We start from the raw sequence: 20,589 nt of genomic DNA, 5'->3' as shown, positions 1-20,589 counted from the left end.
AAGAAAACATCGCCTAGTGTTGGGGTGAGAGCTGGACAGACTAGGGAGGGGGCTGCTGTTTAGGGTGACAGATGAAAAGTCCTAGAGGTGTCTGGCCTGGAAAGCAGTGATGGAAAGTGGACAGGGAGGTCCCAGATGGCCCCAAAGCACGCTGTTTATCTAAGTGTCTGAGCCTGTCTGAAATCCAGCAGTGAGTTTAGAACAAACAAATGGAAATCCTACCTCTAACCCCCACAGGAAGATTAAGGGGATCCAGGGGGTTCATATAAAGGTGACTCCCCAAAAGGGCGGCGAGGGAGGGAGTTGCCAGGAAGTCACCTGAGCTTGTAGACATCTTAGAGTGGTACTATCCAAGAGAAATACAATGTAACCTACATATGTAATTTAAAATGTTCTAGTTGTCACAGTAGCAAACAGAAAAAGGTAAAATTTATTTGAATTATATATCCAAATAGATCTAACATATTAAATCTCATATTTAAAAAAAATTCACTATATCCAAAATATCATGTCAACATGTAATTAATATAAAAATATTTCGTGGACTATATTATATGTTTTTCAATCTAAGCCTTTAAATTCTAGTGTTTATTGTACAGTTACAGCACATCTCAATTCAGATGCTAAATTTTCATCACAGATGCTCAATCTGTATTTAGATTTCAAAAAATTTCCGGTAAGAAAAAGTAGCTTCATATACTCAAGTTGCTTCAAACATACATAAACATTTCCCAATAACTGAAGCGAATATCAGTTTTTATTAATTTTTTATTGAAAAAACTTTTTGGTGGTCCATATCAGTATTTTTTTTAATAGGTCTTTATTGGAGGATAATTGCTTCACAACACTGTGTTAGTTCCTGTTGTACAACAAAGTGAATCAGCCATAGGCATACACATGTCCCCACATCCCCTCCTTCTTGAGCCTCCCTCCCATCCTCCCTATCCCACCCCTCTAGGTGGTCGCAAACACCAAGCTGATCTCCCCGTTCTATGATGCTGCTTCCCACTAGCTATTTTAAATTTGGTAGTGTATATATGTCGATGCTACTCTCACTTCGCCCCAGCTTCCCCCTCCTATCCCGTGTCCTCAAGTCCATTCTCTAGGTCTATGTCTCTGTTCCTGCCCTGCAACCAGGTTCATCAGTACCATTTTTTTCTTAAGATTGCATATATATGCGTTAGCATACAGTATATGCTTTTCTCTTTCTGAGTCACCTCACTCTGTATGACACACTCTAGGCCCATCCACCTCACTGCAAATAACTCAATTTCGTTTCTTTTTATGGCTGAGTAATATTCCATTGTATATATGTGCCATATCTTCTTTATCCATTCGCCTGTCAATGGACATTTAGGTTGCTTCCATGTCCTGGCTATTGTAAATAGAGCTGCAATGAACATTGTGGTACATGACTCTTTTTGAATTATGGTTTTCTCTGGGTATATGCCCAGTAGTGGGATTGCTGGGTCATATGGTAGTTCTATTTTTAGTTTTTAAGGAACCTCCATACTGTTTTCCATAGTGTTTGTATCAATCTACATTCCCACCAACAGTGCAGGAGGGTTCCCTTTTCACCACACCCTTTCCAGCATTTATTGTTTCTAGATTTTTTGATAATGGCCATTCTGACCAGTGTGAGGTGATAGCTCGTTGCAGTTTTGATTTGCATCTCTCCAATAACTAGAGATGTTGAGCCATCTTTTCATGTGCCTCTTAGCCATCTGTATGTCTTCCTTGGTGAAATGTCTATTTAGGTCTTCTGCTCATTTTTTAATTGGATTGTTTGTCTTTTTGATATTGAGCTCCATGAGCTGTCTGTATATTTTGGAGATTAATCCTTAGTCCATTGTTTCATTTACAAATATTCTCTCCCATTCTGAGGGTTGTCTTTTCATCTTGTTTATGGTTTCTTTTGCTGTGCAAAAGCTTTTAAGTTTAATTAAGTCCCATTTGTTTATTTTTCTTTTTACTTCCATTTCTCTAGGAGATGGGTCCAAAAAGATCTTGCTTGGTTTATGTCAAAGAGTGCTTTTCCTACGTTTTCCTCTAAGAGTTTTATAGTGTCTGGTCTTACATTTAGGTCTTTAATCCATTTGGAGTTTATTTTTCTGTATGGTGTTAGGTAGTGTTCTAATTTCATCTTTTACACGTAGCTGTCCAGTTTTCCCAGCACCACTTATTGAAGAGACTATCTTTTCTCCACTGTGCGTTCTTGCCTACTTTGTCGTAAATTAGGTGACCATATGTGTGTGGGTTTATCTCTGGGCATTCTATCCTTTACCATTGATCTATATTTCTGTTTTTGTGCCAATACCATACTGTCTTGATTACTGTAGTTTTGTGGTATAGTTTGAAGTCAGGGAGCCTGATTCCTCCAGCTCTGTTTTTCTTTCTCAAGATTGCTTTGGCTATTCGGGGTCTTTTGTGTTTCCATACGAAATGTAAAATTTTTTGTTCTAATTCTGTGAAGAATGCCATTGGTAGTTTGATAGGGATTGCATTGAATCTGTAGATTGCTTTGGGTAGTATAGTCATTTTCACAACGTTGATTCTTCCAATCCAAGAAAATGGTATATTTCTCCATCTGTTTATGTCATCTTTGATTTTTTTCAACAGTGTTTTATAGTTTTCTGAGTACCATGTCAGTATTAAATCAATTATTTCTCCAGCTTTATTGAGAAATAATTGACATATAACATTGTATAAGTTTAAGGTGTACAACGGTGGTGTTGATTTGATACACTTACATATTGCAAAATGATTACCACTATAGCAATAGCTAACACCTCCATCACATCACATCATTACCATTTCTTTTTTTTTTAATATTTATTTTTATTTGATTGCGCTGGGTCTTAGTTGTGGCTCGCCAGCACCTTAGTTGTGGCATGCGAACTCTTAGTTGTGGCACACATGTGGGATCTAGTTCCCTGACCTGGGATTGAACCCAAGTTCCCTGCATTGGGAGCTCAGAGTCTTAACCACTACACCAGAGAATTCTCAACCTGTGCTGAGAACATTTAGGAACTACTCTCTTGGCAACTGTCAAGTATATAATATAGTATTATTAACTAAAATCACCATGCTAGACATTAGATCCTTAGAACTTATTCATCTTCTAACTGGAAGTTTATACTCTTTGACCAACATTTCCCCTTTCCTCTACCATGAATATCAGCTTTTAAATTTAAATTTATTAAAATTATATAACATTGAAAATGGTTCTTTAGTGGTATCAGCAGGATTTCACACGTGGCTATCAGTTACTGGATTGGATGGTGCAGTTTTAGAGTGCTCAGGAGCTAGGCCCTGTTGCCCACTGCCAATTCCCCTTAGCATGACCCTGGGCTGGACAGACAGGGAGTCTGATCAGAGTTCAATGCCTACATTCCAAAGTTTAACATTCTAGCTATGGTGATTCTCCTGTGAGCACAGCCTCTCTGTCTTAGGCCTGGGTCAAACTGGGTCACAATCTCGGAACAGGGGAGGGGTGTTTGAATTGCTGTTACTTATAGCTTGAAGACCCCAGAAAGCAGTTTGAAGGCTCAGCTATGTAACTCATGGCTGAATGGGCCCAAACGGACCGTATGGGACCACTTAGGTTTTTCCATATGAAATAGTATGGCTAGGTCTAAAAGAGCCTTTCCCTTTTTAAAACTCATCGCATTGAGAAGGAAGGTTGACAATTTTCCTAGAGACCCTAAACTACTTGCTCAAATTAGAAATAATTTAAAAATTAAATGAGTGTCAGGAATGTCTATGGTATTGCTGGTTTCCAGTAAATGCTTATTGGTAAGTGAATTATTATTACTTCCAGTTATACCAGATTATCCAATAATGGCTTTCTTAACTGGGGGGAAGAGATGATTTTTGCAGTTCAAGTTATTTTACAACTTTCTGTATATTGTAATTAGGTTAAAAGAAATTCCATTGTTATATAAATTTGTAAGGTTCCACAGCTGTTATCTCTTCTAATCTCTTTTAGAAGTTACTATTTAACTAGGAAGGAATTAATTAATTTTTTAAGTGTATATGAAAAAAGTTCTATGTGTGTATAAATATATGTGAAGAATTTCTAAAGAAGCTGCTTGTGAAACAAATAGGGGTTTTACATCCTGTGAAACATCTTAAAATAAAAATAGTCATAAAATGCATGCTTTTTGGCTAGATAAGTTTTTATATAATCATATATAGAAAATATTTATAAAATATTTAAATATAATTATATATATATATATATATGTTTAAAAAAAACTCTGTAAATATTGCCACAAGATGGCACTAAAATCTAATGAACACTCCAGTCTCTGGCTGGTCTTGTCTCCGAAGAGTTGGGGGGTGATTTACAGGAGATCTGTAGGAGACAGTGAACAAAAAAGGCCAAATAAATAAGGCTGAAGGAAGATTGGAGGTAGATTAACATCTCCCTTTTGTCTGAAGGATAACTTCCCTCTCTCATTAGTGTGGGTATCTGTCATACAATGAATCTATAGGTTACTAAAGTTAACTATTAAAATGATTTGCTCTCCTTGACAAGTCAGTTTTATCCTTGCCCTTTGCCAGTGTATTGTGATGGGAGAGCAGCGGCAGTGAGGAGGCCATTAGGCACATCCCCTAGTTTGGGAGAGTTTATCCCGTGAGTGGTACAGTATTTGAAGTAGCCAGTCTTCACAGAGCTTGTCAAAGGATCCTGGACATGAAAATGAAGACCATGAAAAGAAGCTGCTGCAGAATACGGATTTTTCTACTTGTTTGCTTTGGAATAATTTATCAACTGAATATTTTTAGAAATTACTGCAATATTGAGATTCAAGCTTGGAACACCTCATATAATATGTCTGAGAGTCAGGAAATGAGTGAATTGAATCCCTCTTCCTGATTCTTTGTATTCCAGTTTTAAAAAAAAACATGGTACAAAACTTTAATTGTTTGATACTTTCTTAATATTTGAAGCTTAAGGACATAGCCAAGATTCCCAAGCTATATTAAGATAAAGGAAAGCAGTGTTAACAATACAGCTATAAAAGGTTTTGATTAAAGGAAGAAAAATTTAGATTTTTCTAACAGGCAAACTGAAATTAAAAGAAAAGAAAAAGTTGCTAGATTGGAGCCCTAAACAAATGATCCAAAAAAAAAAGAAAAAAGAAAAAAAAAAAAAACCCTTACTTTCTCCCATGGGATTCCACTTGGAGAAATTATTTACTTACTGACAGTTCAGTTCCTTAGATCTGAAAAACAAAATCAAAAAAACAAAAACATTAGGCATTGTAGTGGAGATAATCCAATGTGAGGGAAGCAGTTTTGGTCACTTGAATGAGGATGGGCTCTGGGGGTTAGTGGCACTAATGTCGTATTTGACCTGATTATATCTGCGGCATCCATTTGGGGACCTACATCTCAACATATGAATCATGTGTGAAAACACCATGGCTCAGCTACAGCTGGCTGCCCGGGTTTGGGTGGATGGTTGGTAAAGCAGTCTGGAGTCTGAGGTAGGAGACTCCAGAAAGTTCCAACTGAGTTCCTGAGCATTTAGGCGAATTTGCCACAGTCGTTTACTGATTCTTGCATAGGGTCAGGCATTATGCTAGGGCTTCAAGATGCTGAGATAAGACAGAATCCAGGCCCTCCAACAGCTTCCAGTCAGAGGGGGAGGCAGAAATATGAGGCAATAACCTCATCATGATGTAGTGGGTCTCTCATTTCTGAAAAACCAGTAAGCATCCCACGGCCTCCAGAATAGATATGGCCCAACCTGGGTAGTTGGTTCCTCCATGACTGGCCTCCATCCTGAGTTTCACCTCTCTCTCTCTCCACCGAGGGCAGCCACACTAAGATATTCCCTGTTCCTAGAACTTGTCCTACTCTTTCCCACATCTCTGCTTTTGTTCAAGCTGTTCCTCCTTCCTGGGAGATTCTCCCTCCCTCCCTCCCCCTTCCCACCTCTTCTGTCCATTGAGATCCATTGGCTTAGGTTCTTCTAGCTCAGACATAGGTGTCATCTCCTGCAGAATTCAAGGAATAGATGAATTAAGTCCTGGTGGGAGCAGAAGACTAGGGATCTAGCACCCCACCACACACTGATTTGCTGTGTCCCAGCCTGCAAGTTTCTCCTCCCACTCCCTGGGGCCGCAGTCTATTCTTGCCCAATGGGGTGTGGGGTGGCTGGATTTTATTGTACTATTTACTCCAGACAGTTCTCTACCTTATGACCAGGATCCTAATTAATCCTGCCAAACCAGGGCTGAGTCTGCCTTTTTCTGCCTGGTAACTTCCTCCAAGTGGACCTGAAGTTCTGCAACCAGCCTCGACCTTCGCTTTTCACTGCCCCCCCTTCCCCCAATCTTCACCTAGGGACCTAGGCTGGGTGCCGAGAAGGGGGTAGGAGGCAGGACTTGTTAGAGCCAGAGGCTGGGCCCAGGCCTACCCAACTTACAGCCACCCTCTCGGAGATCCAAACCCAGGGCTCAGGGCGAGTACCGGGTGGAGGGATGGGGGCGGCGGACTCGACCAAGGGAGGGGCCGCTTCTGAATTAAAAACAAAAAACCCCGACAACCTTGCTTGGAATCAAACGTGTGTGTGTGTGTATGTGTGCCTCTGTGTGTGTGCGTGTGCGTGTGTGTGTATTCAAAAACAAAACCACATTAAAGGAGCCGCTCCCTCCCCCACAGGTCCGACCACCCGCTGGGAGTTTGAGAAGCAAGAGGGCAATTTTGGGTGGGAGGGAGTCATCAACGGCCCGCAAAGTGCCGCCTCTCTCGGAACCGCTCGTCCAGGCTCCGCGGGCTCCGGGCAGCTAGCTCCAGCCCTCCCGCTTCGCGCGCACAAGCTGCGGCGAAGACGGGAACCCAGGTGCCGCCCGAGCCCCGCAGGGCCAGCCGCCGCGGCGTTAAGACTCCCCAGTCGCCGCCTCTCCCAGCCCGGCGGTCTGGGCCGTCAATCAAGCTCGCCCGGCCCCGCCCCTGGGCTGCAGCGGACGGCCAATCAGAGCCAAGCTCCGCAGCGATGAGCTCAGTCGGCTTGCTTCCCATTGGGCGGCTATATTAAGAAAGTCGCCGAACTCTTTAAATAGCGGGCGCTGGGGCCGCAGCCCGCATCTGCCACCGCAGTCTGGCGGCACTCGTGTGTTGTTTTGTACATTTGCTGAGGCCTAGAGAGACCCGGGAGGGAGCTAGGCCGGGTTCGCTGCTCTAGCCACTTTTTGCGCACAAAGGCGCCGACCCCAGGCCCGGGACGAGGCGAGCGGCCACCGCTCCGGAGCAGCGCGGAGACGCACGGCGCGCCCTATGCCCCGGCGCCCCCACCTACCCCGCCGCGGCAGCCCGAACACAGAGAGAGAACGCGCCACCCCGGGGCCTGGGTGCAGCTAGCAACCCTTTCCCCCAGCGCGCAGCCCGAGGTGAGCAGTGAGCGGCGAGCGGGACGGCAGCGAGGCGTTCGCGGGCCCCCTCCTGCTGCCCGGGCCCGGCCCGCTCATGGCGGCCATCCGTAAGAAGCTGGTGGTGGTGGGCGACGGCGCGTGCGGCAAGACGTGCCTGCTGATCGTGTTCAGTAAGGACGAGTTCCCCGAGGTGTACGTGCCCACCGTCTTCGAGAACTACGTGGCCGACATCGAGGTGGACGGCAAGCAGGTGGAGCTGGCGCTGTGGGACACGGCGGGCCAGGAGGACTACGACCGCCTGCGGCCACTCTCCTACCCGGACACCGACGTGATCCTCATGTGCTTCTCGGTGGACAGCCCGGATTCGCTGGAGAACATCCCCGAGAAGTGGGTGCCAGAGGTGAAGCACTTCTGCCCTAATGTGCCCATCATCCTGGTGGCCAACAAGAAAGACCTACGCAGCGACGAGCACGTCCGCACAGAGCTGGCGCGCATGAAGCAGGAACCGGTGCGCACGGATGACGGCCGTGCCATGGCCGTGCGCATCCAAGCCTACGACTACCTCGAGTGCTCGGCCAAGACCAAGGAGGGCGTGCGCGAGGTCTTCGAGACGGCCACGCGCGCCGCGCTGCAGAAGCGCTACGGCTCCCAGAACGGCTGCATCAACTGCTGCAAGGTGCTATGAGGGCCGCGCCCGCCCCGCCTTCCCCTGCCGGCGCGCCTCCCCCTCCCGGGCCCAGCCCCCACGAGCCCGGGGAAGGGGAGACCCGCGTGCCCCAAGGACCCCACCGGACTGCCTGGTGTCTGCCTTCAGCCCCGGCCGACGTGGCCCGGCGGCTGAGGCTCTGGCGCCGGGAATCCGCGTGGTAGGCACCGGGCGCCTGCTTTCCAAGTGTCTGTGCGTCCGGCTGTGTTGCACAGGCCTGGCCGCCCCGCTGAGTGCCAAGGGTCCCCTGACCACCCTTTAGGGAAGAGTCAAGCCTCTTCAGAGTGTGTGGCTGTGTGTATGTTCGACTCCCCGCCGCCGGGTTTTCACCCCATGCCCGCCTCTGCCTCCCGGAGACAAGCTTGGCACCGGGGTGCGGCCGCGCCCCATCAGATGTTCGTCCATAACCAGCGAGCGCCTGCTATCCCCTGTCTGTAACATAGACCCCGGGAACTGCGGGAGGGGAGGGCTGGGGAGGATGGGGTGTTATATAAATATAGATATAATTTTATTTTCGGAGGTAGGACGGTGTTATTTAATGGTGGTGGTGGGTGGAGTGACGGGGCGCTGGAACAGCTCCGGCCCAGCCTGGGTCAGGCGTCCATCCCAGCACGAACAAGACTTGGCCATCTTTCCAAACCCTGGGAAGACGTTTGCAGCCGACTTGGGGATGAGAGGACACAGCTTCTAGACTCATGGCTCCTGCGGGCCAGCCCCCCCGCCGCCCCCCCCCCCCCGCGAACCCCCTCACCAGACACAGGCAGGAGGAGGGAAAGTGTGCTGCAGGTCATTTTTGCCATAAGCGAACTTTGTGCCTGTCCTACAAGTGAAAATCGTTCAGTCCAAGAAACTGATGTTATTTGATTTATTTAAAGGCTAAAACTTGGGTGGGTTTTTTTTGGGGGGGTGGAAGAATTCTTTGCACAATTGTTTCATTGTTTGACATTTAATGCACTTGTCATTTGCATAAGACAGTAGCATTCTGACCACACTTGTACACTGTAACCTCATCTACTTCTGATGTTTTTAAAAAAATGATGACTTTTAAAAAAAAGAAGAAAAAGAAACCACTAATTTTTTTTCTTTTGAAAAAAGTGGCAACACTGTTCTGTTTTGCGATTTTATGTGTGCAGGTATGCGCACCCTTTTGAGAAAGGGCAGTAACAAGTGTTAGAGCCTATCTAAAACCTGTCAGTCTCTAAAGCTGTGTGAAATTTTCTCTGCATCTCTGTACAGAGAGTAAACCTGCCCCTAGTGTGTCTCTTTTCTCCCCCTCCCTTCCCCATCCAGTGGTACTTCTACTAAATTGTTGTGTTGTTTTTTATTTTTTAAATAAACTGACAAATGACAAAGTGGTGAGCTTATGATGTTTACATAAAAGTTCTATAAGCTGTGTATACAGTTTTTTATGTAAAATATTAAAAGACTATGATGACGACATTTATAAAATGGCTCCTGTGGTTTAATAATGTGTAAAATATTCTGGTGAATTTGGGGGCAAGGGCAGGATTCTGCAGTGGAGGTCCCACCAACTCAGTTTCCCTCATAGTGTTTGTAAGAAATGGGGATGAAATCCCTTCGAGGACGTGTGGGGTTGCGTGGCCATGGGGGACCAGGTTCCTCCCGTCCCAGTCCCGGAGGTTACCCCGGCACCCAGTGCCCAAACCTTTGACCTAACATGTACTGTTTGTATGTCTTAAGCACTTGTGTCGAAGTCTATTATGGGGCCGTTGCTGCCTATTCTTTGAAACTTGGAAAGGTGTCATTTAAAATTTAGATGACTTTTTTGTTGTTGTTGTTAATCACCGGTGTGGGACCAGGCTCTCTGTCCAAAAGACTGGTTCCTGGGTTCCCTTCAGATCCTCGTGGGGTTACACAATAACCCCACGATTGTAGGGTGTTATCTCTGGCCTGAGCTCCTGGGTGGAAGTTGGGGAGAGCCCAGATCAGAAGCTGATTCTTCTATCGTTCAAGTTTCATCTGAAGGTCTATATGTAGCCTAAAATGCTTTATTCTAAGTGCCAGGAGTGGCCGCATTACAGACAGAACACGAGGCTTTGGGTGGCTGTTATTGAAAGTTGGGGCAGGCACACTTTGACGTGGAATCATGATGAGCTCTAATTTCAGACAGTTAGCCTGCTGCAGTGGGTCCCAGAACCAGACAGGCAGATTTATCTTCAGAGACCGTATTAAAATCCCGCTCCAGGTATGACGGCTCAAATCTGCCAGCCTCAGCAGCTTCGAGGAAAGGTAGCAGATACTGCCAGCCTCTCCCAACTACCAAAGACGTGGTTTTTGTTTTTGGAATCAACACTTTCTGGGTTTCTAGCCCTTAGTTGCCTGCTGCCACTGCCCACCCCCGCCCCCCTTCCCCCCCCACCCCCGCCAGCTCACCTCCTCCAGGCAGAAGCAGAGAAGGCCCCTTTTGAATCCCTTTGCTTTAAAACTTGAGGCTTCTGTTTCCCTGTCTTTCCCTAGACTCCCAAGAGCTTTTGTTGAGTGAGGCAAGCCTGGTTGCTGGTGACTTTTCACCCACTTAAAAAACAAAACAAAACAAAACATTAACAGGGCCTCCTGCACAGCCAGGCTCATTGGCCGACAGAGGGGAATTGTCTGGGCAGCTCCAGGCACAGAGCAAGGAGAGGGTCCACCCAGGTTGGCTTCTCTAAGCCACTGCCTCATCCTTTCCTCAGCTCCTGGCCTCACCTCTAGCCCTCAGCCTACTTTTTCTTCTTCATTTTAAAGGCAAAAATTTCCACAGAAAAACAAAATGTTGATTTGCAAGTTTTACAGCTTGCAAATCCTTTGGTACCAGGGAGTGCAGGACTCTGTGAAGAGCTCAAGCTTGGGCTCAATGCCCAGTACTCAGCTTTGCAACCAGCCAAGAGCCTGGAGTCCCAGCCCCCGAAAGGGCCTTTTCTGGGTTTTCTGCCTGCTCAAATCTGCCTGGTACCTATAGCTGCCTTTTTTTTTTTTTTAATTTTAGGAAGACAACAAGCCAGGTGACACATGGCAGCCTGGGTTATGCTCATTTTAAAATGCATGGCATTTAATAATCCTGCCGGAACACACTCTTCTTGCTGCATTAGATCCAACTGGAAAATATAAAGACGAATTGCTGTAGGCTGGAAAATCAATTAGGAAAAAAGAGGTAAAACATCTGGTGTTAGGATATGAAAATTCATTTTGCACATTTAAAATAAATGTGCTGAGTTCATTTAATTGCCTGTTGAATGGTTTCGTGGAGAATAGTGGGGTGTTTCATTGATCCTGGGCATTTCGTAGCAAGGGGCATTGGCTTGGGTTCTTGTTTAATCTTAATTTGAAATCAATCTGGGCCGTATTTCTAGGGTCTTTTTCACATGTGTTTCAGTGTACTCAGAACAGTGGTTTTCAAACTTAGGCATGCATTAGAATCACATGGAGGGCTGGTTAAAACACAGATGGCTGGGCCTAGCTTCCAGAGTGTCTGATCAGTATGTCCGGGGTGGGGACCAAGTGATGCTGATGCTGCTGGTCTGGGGACCACACTTCGAGAACCACTGACTTAGAATAAAGGAGAGTTCATGTCATTGCACAGAGGATGGAGGTCATTTCAGCAGGAAAGTAAATCACATTCCCGAGGCTGAGGGTGTAGTGCCCTGTAGTCCCGACTGCCCTGCCTTAAAGAGCACAGCACTTTCAGAGAATTTCCCTCCCAGGATGACCCATACATAACCCCTATCTTCTCTTCTCCACATTCTTGTGCAACAGGGGGTTTAATGCCCTTCTAGAGATTTCTTTCTGCCATTCTGAATTCAGAACGCAACAGCACTCTGCTGAGACAAGGGATACAAAAGCAAACAGGACACAATCCTTGCCCTGGTGGGCCCGGCAGTTCTGGGAATGCATTCACTGAGCATGCTCAAATGGGGGCGTTAGGCCCAGGGCACAACAGGAGCCCAGGGGAAGGTGGGGAGGGTGTCATGGAAGAGGGGACATTTGACCTAAGTCCTAAAGCAGGAGTGGGCGATGTGCAGATGAAAGATACAGCTTCTTTATATTACTGTGGGGCCTGGCCTCTGGGGAATAAAGCTCTCTTGGGTGAGAACTACCTTCTACTTGTAGCCCTTCTGGTATACATTTCTTCAGTCAAGAAAAATGATGTTACCCAGCCAAGTCAAACAGCCTCTCCCTGGCCCTCCCTGTTCACACACAGGCCGGGGGAGAAGGTTGGTGATGACGGTTTCATTGTTTTCTCTGTGCCTCCCAGGGATGGGGGGCAGACACAAGGGCTAGCTTTGTGATAACTGTGTTCCTGGGAAACATGCAGCCTGGGCTCAAGGAGGCTGTGATACCACAAAGGGACCTCGTACTCCAGCTTGTTGGGGGACAGACCTTAGCCACTTTACTTGGTCCATCTTCTAGCTGGGGGGAGAAAGTGGGTACTCAGGCAGCTCCTTCAACTCTTAGCAGCCCCCTTCCTGGGCTGGGAGGTAAGAGCTGGCTAGAGGACCCCAGTTCATTCCTTCCAAATATTTATTGTTGACTAAAGGACTCTGTGCCTGGCACTGTGCTAGGAGCTTGGGACTCAGTAGACAAATAGGCAGGCATGGTCCCTCCCCTCACAGAGCTTTCAATCTCTATGTGTGTCTGCACAAGTAATAATATGGTGATGACAACAGCTAATGTAGGCATCAGGCACTGTTCTAAGCTCTCCATCTGTATTGTTTTATGTGTGTATTAATTATCTATCATTGTCTAACAAATTATCCCCAAACTTAGTGGTTTAGAACATTTATTTCTTCACCATTTCTGTGAGTCAGGAATCCAGGCACCCCTTAGCTGAGCCCTCTGGCTCAGGGTCTCTCCTGAAACTGTAGTCAAGGTGTTGGCTGCGGCTCGATCGATCTCCAGGCTTGACTGGGGAAGGGTCTGCTCCCCAGCCCACTCATATGGTTGCTGGTAGGATTCAGTTCCTCACTGGCCAAGGCCTCCTTTGAGCTCCTTGCCACGTGGGCCTCTCCGTTGGGCAGTCCAACATGGAAGCTTGCTTCATCACAGCAAACGAGAGAGAAGAGCCAGAGAGAGACAGTGTGGGCAAGGCAGAAGTCAAAATCTTTCCTAACTTAATCTGGGAAGTAACATCCCATTGCTTTTGCTGTATTCTTTTTATTAGAAGCAAGTAACGGGGTCCAGCCCACACTCAATGGGAGGGCATTACCCAAGGGCATTCATGGCAGAAGGTGGGGTCGTTGGAGCCATTTTGGAAGCTGCCTACCACAATCGTCCATGATGACTTTGAGGTCAGTGCTATTATTCTCAATTACTGATGAGGAAACTGAGCTGTAAGAGGTTGGATAACTTGCTCAGGGTCACAAAACTCATATGGATTTGGAAACCCAGGCAGTCTGGCTCCAGCACAACAAACTTACATATGTGGTGGGATGATGATTTGAGAAAAATCACCCTGAATGCAGTGTGGAGGATGGATTGGATGGAGAGGGGAAAACCAGAGGTCAAAGATCAGTGAGGGGCTTCCCTGGTGGCGCAGTGGTTGAGAGTCCGCCTGCCGATGCAGGGGACACGGGTTCGCGCCCCGGTCCGGGAAGATCCCACATGCTGCGGAGCGGCTGGGCCCGTGAGCCATGGCTGCTGAGCCTGCGCGTCCGGAGCCTGTGCTCCGCAATGGGAGAGGCCACAACAGTGAGAGGCCCGCATACCGCAAAAAAAAAAAAAAAAAAAAGACTGGGCTGCATGGAGGGTCCAACAGTCCTCCGATACCGCATGCTCGGAATCAAGCAGGTAAATCACTCTGTTTTGACATGAGCTACGTGTGACACAGCAATGACAAGTAACCAGCTGTTTATGGCGCAGGGGCTGAGTCCAGGGAAGTTAAGAAAGTGCTCCTGTGAGGCCAGGCTTTGGGCGCTGACAACACCAGCTGAGGGAAAGCCTTCTCTGGACCCCACCCCTGCCGAAATCACAAGGGACTCAGGCCCGGAGAGATCTCTGGGGAAGTCCTCCCAGTGATCCTGAGATGAGCAGGCAGTGGAAGCACATTTCTGGGGCTGCAGGCCACCCTCTGCAGGGTCACCTGGGGGACTAGCAGTGCTCAGCGGTTTGTCGATGCCGGGGCCGAGCTTCGAGCATCAGAGGAAGCTGGGCAGTTTTAGCTTCTGGGTTGGGAGCCTGGCACAACTGGCCATGTTTTTCATTTTAGAAACCATGATCCAAAAGCACAATTCTTTTCTTCTCTTTTTCTTTCTTTTCAGGATCTCTTTATATATATATATTTTCTAAATTTTTATCGGAGCAGAGTTGCTTTACAATGTTGTGTTAGTTTCTACTGTCCAGCAAAGCGTATCTGCTCTACGTAGACACAGATCCCCTCGTTTTTGGATTTCCTTCCCATTTAGGTCACCACAGAGCATTGTGTAAAGTTCCCTGTGTTCTTCAGCAGGTTCTCATTTGTTATGTATTTTATACGTAGTATCAATAGTGTATGTATGTCAATCCCGATCTCCCAATTCACAAAGCAGTAGTTAGATGCCACAAAGTAGGTGGCAGTGCCTTAATCGTATGTGTGCTGTCAGTCCCAAGGGCCTCTTCCATCCTTGTCAAGGGGAGTTCTAACATTCTCGCCTTTCATACAACACTGAAAGCACAATTCTAAGGGCTATGCAACTAGGCTTTGGGTTTTTATCACTCTGTGTGACCTCTGTCCTCTGGCTGTCATTTGGAGCTATTTTTCTTCTCCCTTCAATCCTGAAAAGGGAAGAAACAAATGTTCCCAGAAGCAAGTTTCTCATCACTTTGTTAATGATTGATTTCATTTGATTCCAGAACTTGTTTAACCTTTGGATAAACAATCGAAACCTTCTGGAGGCACCTAAGAGGAATGCAGGAATGCATGTGCTATTTAATTCTGGAGAGCTTATAAATGGGACTCTGACAGAATAAAAAGTATTATTTATATGAGTGCTAAAAAAAGTCACTTGTAAAATACACACTTGTCCGTAGCGGCCAAATATGGGAAAGTGTGAGATCTGGTCGCATAACCAGGCTGGCTCTGTAAATGGGACGTTCTGTCCATCCATCCTCTTCCTCTTGGTTGAGCAATTTTGTGGCTACAGATTTCCTCCAAGAAAGTCGAGCACTGTAGGCCAAATGGAGATCCAGCCTACACGCATAAGAAAACACGAACATAAATGAGCCAGCCCGGGATCTCTGAAGTTGTTCTTATCTGTGCCAAGGGAGAATTGTTCAAAGTTTTTACTTCATGGCTAATGGTAGAAATTACAGACTGTATAGTTGGTTACCTGCCAAATCGGAAAGAACGAATCTGAAATGCAGTGAAGGCATAAACAATTCAAAGGGAAAAAGAGTACTAATCGGGCTTAAAATGCCACGAATTCTCTAGCAGGCTGATAGGATCCAACCTCCGTCCATGACCTAGTGACCAACTAGTAAGCACCAGTTAGCCAAGGGAATTCAGAAGGCCCAGCACTACCATGAGTGGGGTGCAGAAGAGGCCCGACTCTGGGCGAGTGTAACCCTCTCATCCTCAGCTGGGTGTGGGAAGAAATCACGGGTGTGGGAAGAAATTGCAGCTCTGGGAGTTTGCCGGAGACCTCAAGAAAAAGGAACAGGGGTGGAGCAGTGCAGATGTGTCCCCCGTTCTGTCACGTCACTTCTCCCCCTGTATTGTTCATCTTTGTCACCTGCAGTAAAGGCAGTGTGCATGGTGGGAAAATCAAGGCTTACAGGCAGCAGCCCTCACTCTGTCCTTCACTGTCTGGACATTCTTGATCCAATTATTTTTACTCTCCACTGCCTCAGGTTCTTTATTTGTACAATGGAAATAATTCTGAAGATTAAACAAGATCAAACCAAGTACTCAGCACAGACCCAGCTCATTCTAAGTCCTCAATAAATCTTGATTCCCTTCCCTCTGTTGGACTCATCTTAGCACCTTAGGCACAAGTAGAGGTGGGATAAACTTTACTGGATAAGTGAGCGTATAGTGATAACCACTCTTTTGTTTGTTAGGGGCTTTTTCAACTGTAAGCTCCTCAGGGTATCACATTATACTCATTTTTAAAGCCCTAGCATCCAGCGCGGGGTCTGACACGTGGTAGGTACTTAGTAACTACTAAGTTACTGAATAAAAGCTCGAGTTCAGAGGGTCCTTGATAAACTGGAGATTCTCAGGGTCGCATAGGATGAATTTCGCACTCAGGGAAGAAGTGCCCACTGTGCCGGTCCCAGAGGATGTGGTGGTAGAATCTGAGCCATCTGAGTGCCAAAGGGAAGGCTATGGGGTCTGGGGAGCAGCAGGCTTTCTTCCTAGGAACACGGTGCTCATGTATCCTCAGCAGAGGTTGTACGGGCACTATACCAGTCTGTTGACCCGGTGACACATAGGGAGGAGCAGGGTGGACAGGGCGCAGAGCCCAGCAGAGCCTGCACACCCTCCCCTTGCTGACGTGGCCACAGAGCAAAGGAGAATCAGCAATTTCTCCAGGCGAAGCAAATACCAGGAAAAATGCTGACAACCTCTAAGTGATGGAGAAACGTATGCTAGAAAGATCCAGCCATGAGTCCTGTGCGTGCAAGACCCAGGGCTCAGCTGTTGCATTTGTAACCCGAGAAAGAGAGTCCCTGCCTGTTATGCAGCTCAGCAAAACCGGCACACCCCACACCCCACCATGAAAGGGAAAACAAAGAAATGAGGAGACTTGATCATCTGATCACAGCGCCTCTGACAGCAAGAGCCCACAGCTTTATTTCTGCGGGAGTTTTACCAAGCTTACCACAAGTGAGCTGGTACAGTAAGTGCTTTAAGTCTGGGCAAACTGGTTCTCCTGGCACGGAGGTAGGAGCCCAGCTTAATTAGACTGCGGGATTGGACTGGAGCAGAGGTCTTTGTTCAGAGTTAGCTCCAATTTTGTTTGTTTTTTTACTTTCTCATTAAATAAGAACAACAACAAAAATTGTATCGTCAGGGATAGAAGCACAGGAGGAGGGGTACAGCATGGAAATTCCTATTCAAATGTGAATCCCTCCCTGTTCACCCTTCCCATCTTTTGGCTTTTTCAGAAAGCTGACCTTGAACTTGAGTTCCTGGTAATGCCTGACCTTGATGGGATCTGGGTTAGTGTCCTGAGGAGGGCCGGTTGCTGAACGGAGACTTGTTTGTTCCCATCTCACTTTGGCAGGTTTTCTCCAGGTGACTTGGAAATAGATGCTTAAATCGGCTCAACTGTGCCAGCTTCCAGGTTCTGAGGAGTCTGGGCCAAATCTGGGGGTTTGTGGTCTGGTGACCTCCAGGCCTGGGGAGGTTGCACTCTGTCAGTCAGTGGTAGAAGGCGATGTCAGGGATGGTCACTTGCCTTATCATTTTTGGAAGCAAGGTCTAATTTCAGAGATTGGGTTGGAAGCAGCCATTGGGATGAGCTGGCTTATGGCGCATCCTCTTCAAACCACACTAAGATTTGTGAGGCCGCTCCTTGGTCAGTAGGCCAAAGGCTGAAATGCCATCTGAGTTCAAGGAGGCAGGACTGACACTGGATCTGAACTCGCTTTCTGAAGGGCGCTAGACTAGCCCATATGACGGGAGTAGCCCACCAGACCCTGGCAGTCCAGGAATCAGAGAGCGAGAAACTCAACCAGTTAGGGCTACCAGGAATGGGGTCAGGCCCTGATGAAAAAATTTGAGGGCTCCCTCACAAGGGCAGACAGGCTAAAGATCTACATGTGGGATTTGATCCAGCTCACATCTGGACCCCTGATCCCTGCTAATTAATATGGTCCCCCCATCATAATGGGCTCCGCGACGTGCCTGTGTGCGTGGCTGGTGAAGGGTGCTAAGCTAACGAGCGGGCTGAGGCAGCAGGCTTGGGGTGAGAGCAGTAGGATGGGCTCCGGGCTCGGGGCTAGGACCCTCGAGAGCTCTTCTGCAAGGAGAGCTGGGCTTCCTCTCTGGGGGAGACCTCCTGCCGCTTCTCAAACACAGCTGCTGTGCCTTCAAGTGATAAACCCCATCTTGATCTAGCTCATGCTTCTGGGCCCAGAGCTGGTGGGAGGAGGAAGGTGGGAAGCCGCACCCTCCCTCCCCTGCTTCCCAAAACGAAGGTCTGGTGCCCACCCCATCGCCCCCTTGTGTCTTTGCCCTTACCCTGGCTTCACCAGCCTTTCACAGCAAAGCTGGCTGGAGAGCGTCAGGACCAGGTGGGGGAAATCACCCAAAGGCTGCCTGGTCCATTCCACACACGTGGTTTGTACACCTACTGTGTGCCAGGCCTGGGCGAGCCCTGGGGGAAATTCCCACCTCTAGGAGCTCTCTGTGGTAGTGCTTCCTTCACCATCCCAGTATTTCAATAAACAGAATAGAGGGCAGGGCTGCCAAAATTAGAATCCTCTAGTATTTGTGTCTTGGGAATAAACGTGGTATTTAAAGGGTAATTGTCTTTCCATTTCCTGTGGGTAGTGGCTGCTCTGTGCCTCTGGGGCCTAGACAGGTTTGCTCCGTAGGCTTTGCGGTAAATATCACTTCCTTTGGGAAGCCTTCCCTTGACCTCTCAAGACTGGGTGGGATAGCCCACCTACATGCTCTCCAGTGCCTTGCCTTCCCCTTATCCCAACACTTACCATCGTATTCCAGAAGCCACCAGCAGACTGTGAGCCCTGGAGGGCCGAGACCATGCCTAGCATGCTGGCTGGGACACGGACGGTCTGGTGGGTGAACGAGTTGATTGGTCCAGTCTATGTGGGCTTCAAGGGAAGAACCAACAGGAAATGTTCAAGGGGCAGATTTTGGCTCAAAAGAAAGAAAGATACTATAGCGGTCAGAACATGAGTCAAAGGTCATGAACTCTGTATCACTGAACATGTTCTTGCCGCAGCTGGATGACCCCAGTTCAGAATGTCATAGAGGGAATTCAAGTATCAGATGGCGGAGCTCTCAGGAGGCAAGACCTGCTGAAGGTGCTCCCAGGTGCTGGAGAAGAACAGGATGAGGGGAGTTAGCTAGGGGTGCTCCTTGCAGAGGTCCCCATGAAGAGACAAGCCTGAGTTTTGTTCCCACTAAGTCTTCAAAGCAGGGCTCAGACGTCATCTGCCTTCCCTGACTTCCTCTATCTTCCTCTTCTGCTCAAAACACATTGTTCCTTTCCTACCATTTCTTATCCATTTTATTTTTATTTTTATTTATTTATTTATTTGGTTGCACTGGGTCTTCACTGCAGCACGTGGGATCTCCGTTGCTGCGTGTGGGATCTTTAGTTGCGGCATGCGGGATCTAGTTCCCTGACCAGGGATCGAACCCGGACCCACTGCATTGGGAGCATGGAGTCTTAGCCACTGGACCACCAGGGAAGTCCCTCTCATTCATTTTCGATGGGATCTCCTAGAGTATGGGGACCGTGTCTTACTTATAATGACTTGTATCCCGGGCATATAGACCTGGGCCTGGCACAGGTGCTGAGTAAACATTTGTTGAATGACGGACTACATGAGGACCTTTCGTGTAAGACAAAGAGCTTGGGGCCCTACTGGGGATGCAAAAATAGCACATGTGCAAAGAATTCAAGGAACAATTTAATATTGAACTGTATGGCTTTCTGCCCCAGCAGTTGGTTCATGAAGGAGATAGCTCAGAGTCAGCTGGCCTGCCAGCCATGTCTGAAAGGTCTGGGGAGGGACGGAAGCAAGATGCTTCTTCTCCTGCTAGAACGTGAGCGCCACGTGGGCACGGCCTTTGCTCACTGCTGGGTGCCTGGCACGAAGTAGGTGCTCAATAAATATTCACGGAATGGAGGCACTTTAGTTATTATAGTTTAGTTTTCTTAAAGCAGATAGAAATGGTGTTGACGATTAACTTGTCCTCAGACTATGAAGGTGAACTCCAATAGGAAATACACAGAATCAGAACATCCCTGCAGAAAGCGCTGGCGTCATGGCACATGACCTGTGCAGTCACACAGAGCCAGCGCTCAGAGGAGCCCTGATCTTAGATAATGTGATGCTGTTGCCATCTCGAAATTCTCAGTTTTTGAACAGGGAGCCCATGTTTTAATTTTGCATTGGATCCACAAGTTATGTAGCCAATTCTGTCCGCAGAAGGGGATACTGTCAATCCATAGCCTGGGCTGGCAGAAGCAAGGAAGACTCTTTGGCTCTGGGCACTCACCTGGCAAACTGACTTGCCCTGTGGACTCCGGGCAGCTCACGGGGGCTGTGGGCAGCCATTCAGGTGCTGTCTCCTCTTTTCTGCCTGGTCCAAATCTGCAGCTGTTTCTGTTTTGTTCCATCTGCCCTGAAGTGACCTCAGGGAGTGGCAGAGCAGCCACAGCCAGTGACTCACACCTCCTGTCACTCCATTGTGCTGTCACTGCCATGGGGAGGACTCTCTCCCTACCAGTCGGACCCTTTTTTGGCACGCTTCATAAAGAGTGGCCTCACCAGTAGGGTTCTAACAGGAACCCCCCACCCTACCCTTTCAAGGAATTTGGGGCA

At 47.6% G+C, this 20,589-nt stretch overlaps 1 protein-coding gene, 2 long non-coding RNA genes and 1 other non-coding gene across 4 annotated transcripts in view; 2 read left to right on the top strand and 2 right to left on the bottom strand.

Annotated features, from left to right (window-relative positions):
• The window catches only part of LOC111175035 (uncharacterized), a 35,355-nt gene that overhangs the window by 2,382 nt on the left and 12,384 nt on the right, over positions 1-20,589 (top strand). The gene's annotated exons all lie outside the window — the stretch shown is intronic.
• RHOB (ras homolog family member B) lies at positions 7,079-9,540 on the top strand. The gene has a single exon (XM_022574364.3). It carries the CDS (start codon positions 7,480-7,482, stop codon positions 8,068-8,070), a length of 591 nt encoding a protein of 196 aa, XP_022430072.1. The 5' UTR covers positions 7,079-7,479; the 3' UTR covers positions 8,071-9,540.
• LOC149747802 (uncharacterized) lies at positions 11,173-20,563 on the bottom strand. Its single transcript, XR_016395511.1, has 3 exons — positions 20,264-20,563; positions 18,724-19,072; positions 11,173-17,421 (listed from the first exon to the last, which is right to left on the bottom strand). It is a non-coding gene; the product is annotated as an uncharacterized LOC149747802 (long non-coding RNA).
• LOC115803462 (U6atac minor spliceosomal RNA) lies at positions 14,604-14,729 on the bottom strand. Its single transcript, XR_004024212.1, has one exon. It is a non-coding gene; the product is annotated as a U6atac minor spliceosomal RNA (small nuclear RNA).

Source organism: Delphinapterus leucas, chromosome 13, assembly GCF_059928025.1.
Source record: "Delphinapterus leucas isolate spDelLeu-1000000601 "Yukka" chromosome 13, BTC_Dleu_Yukka2, whole genome shotgun sequence".
Lineage (NCBI taxonomy): Eukaryota > Metazoa > Chordata > Mammalia > Artiodactyla > Monodontidae > Delphinapterus > Delphinapterus leucas.
This window is presented reverse-complemented; position numbering and strand designations above follow the sequence as displayed.

Bases quoted from the DNA above. Each gene is read 5' to 3' on its own strand.
- RHOB (XM_022574364.3), top strand. From the start codon at position 7,480: ATGGCGGCCATCCGTAAGAAGCTGGTGGTGGTGGGCGACGGCGCGTGC.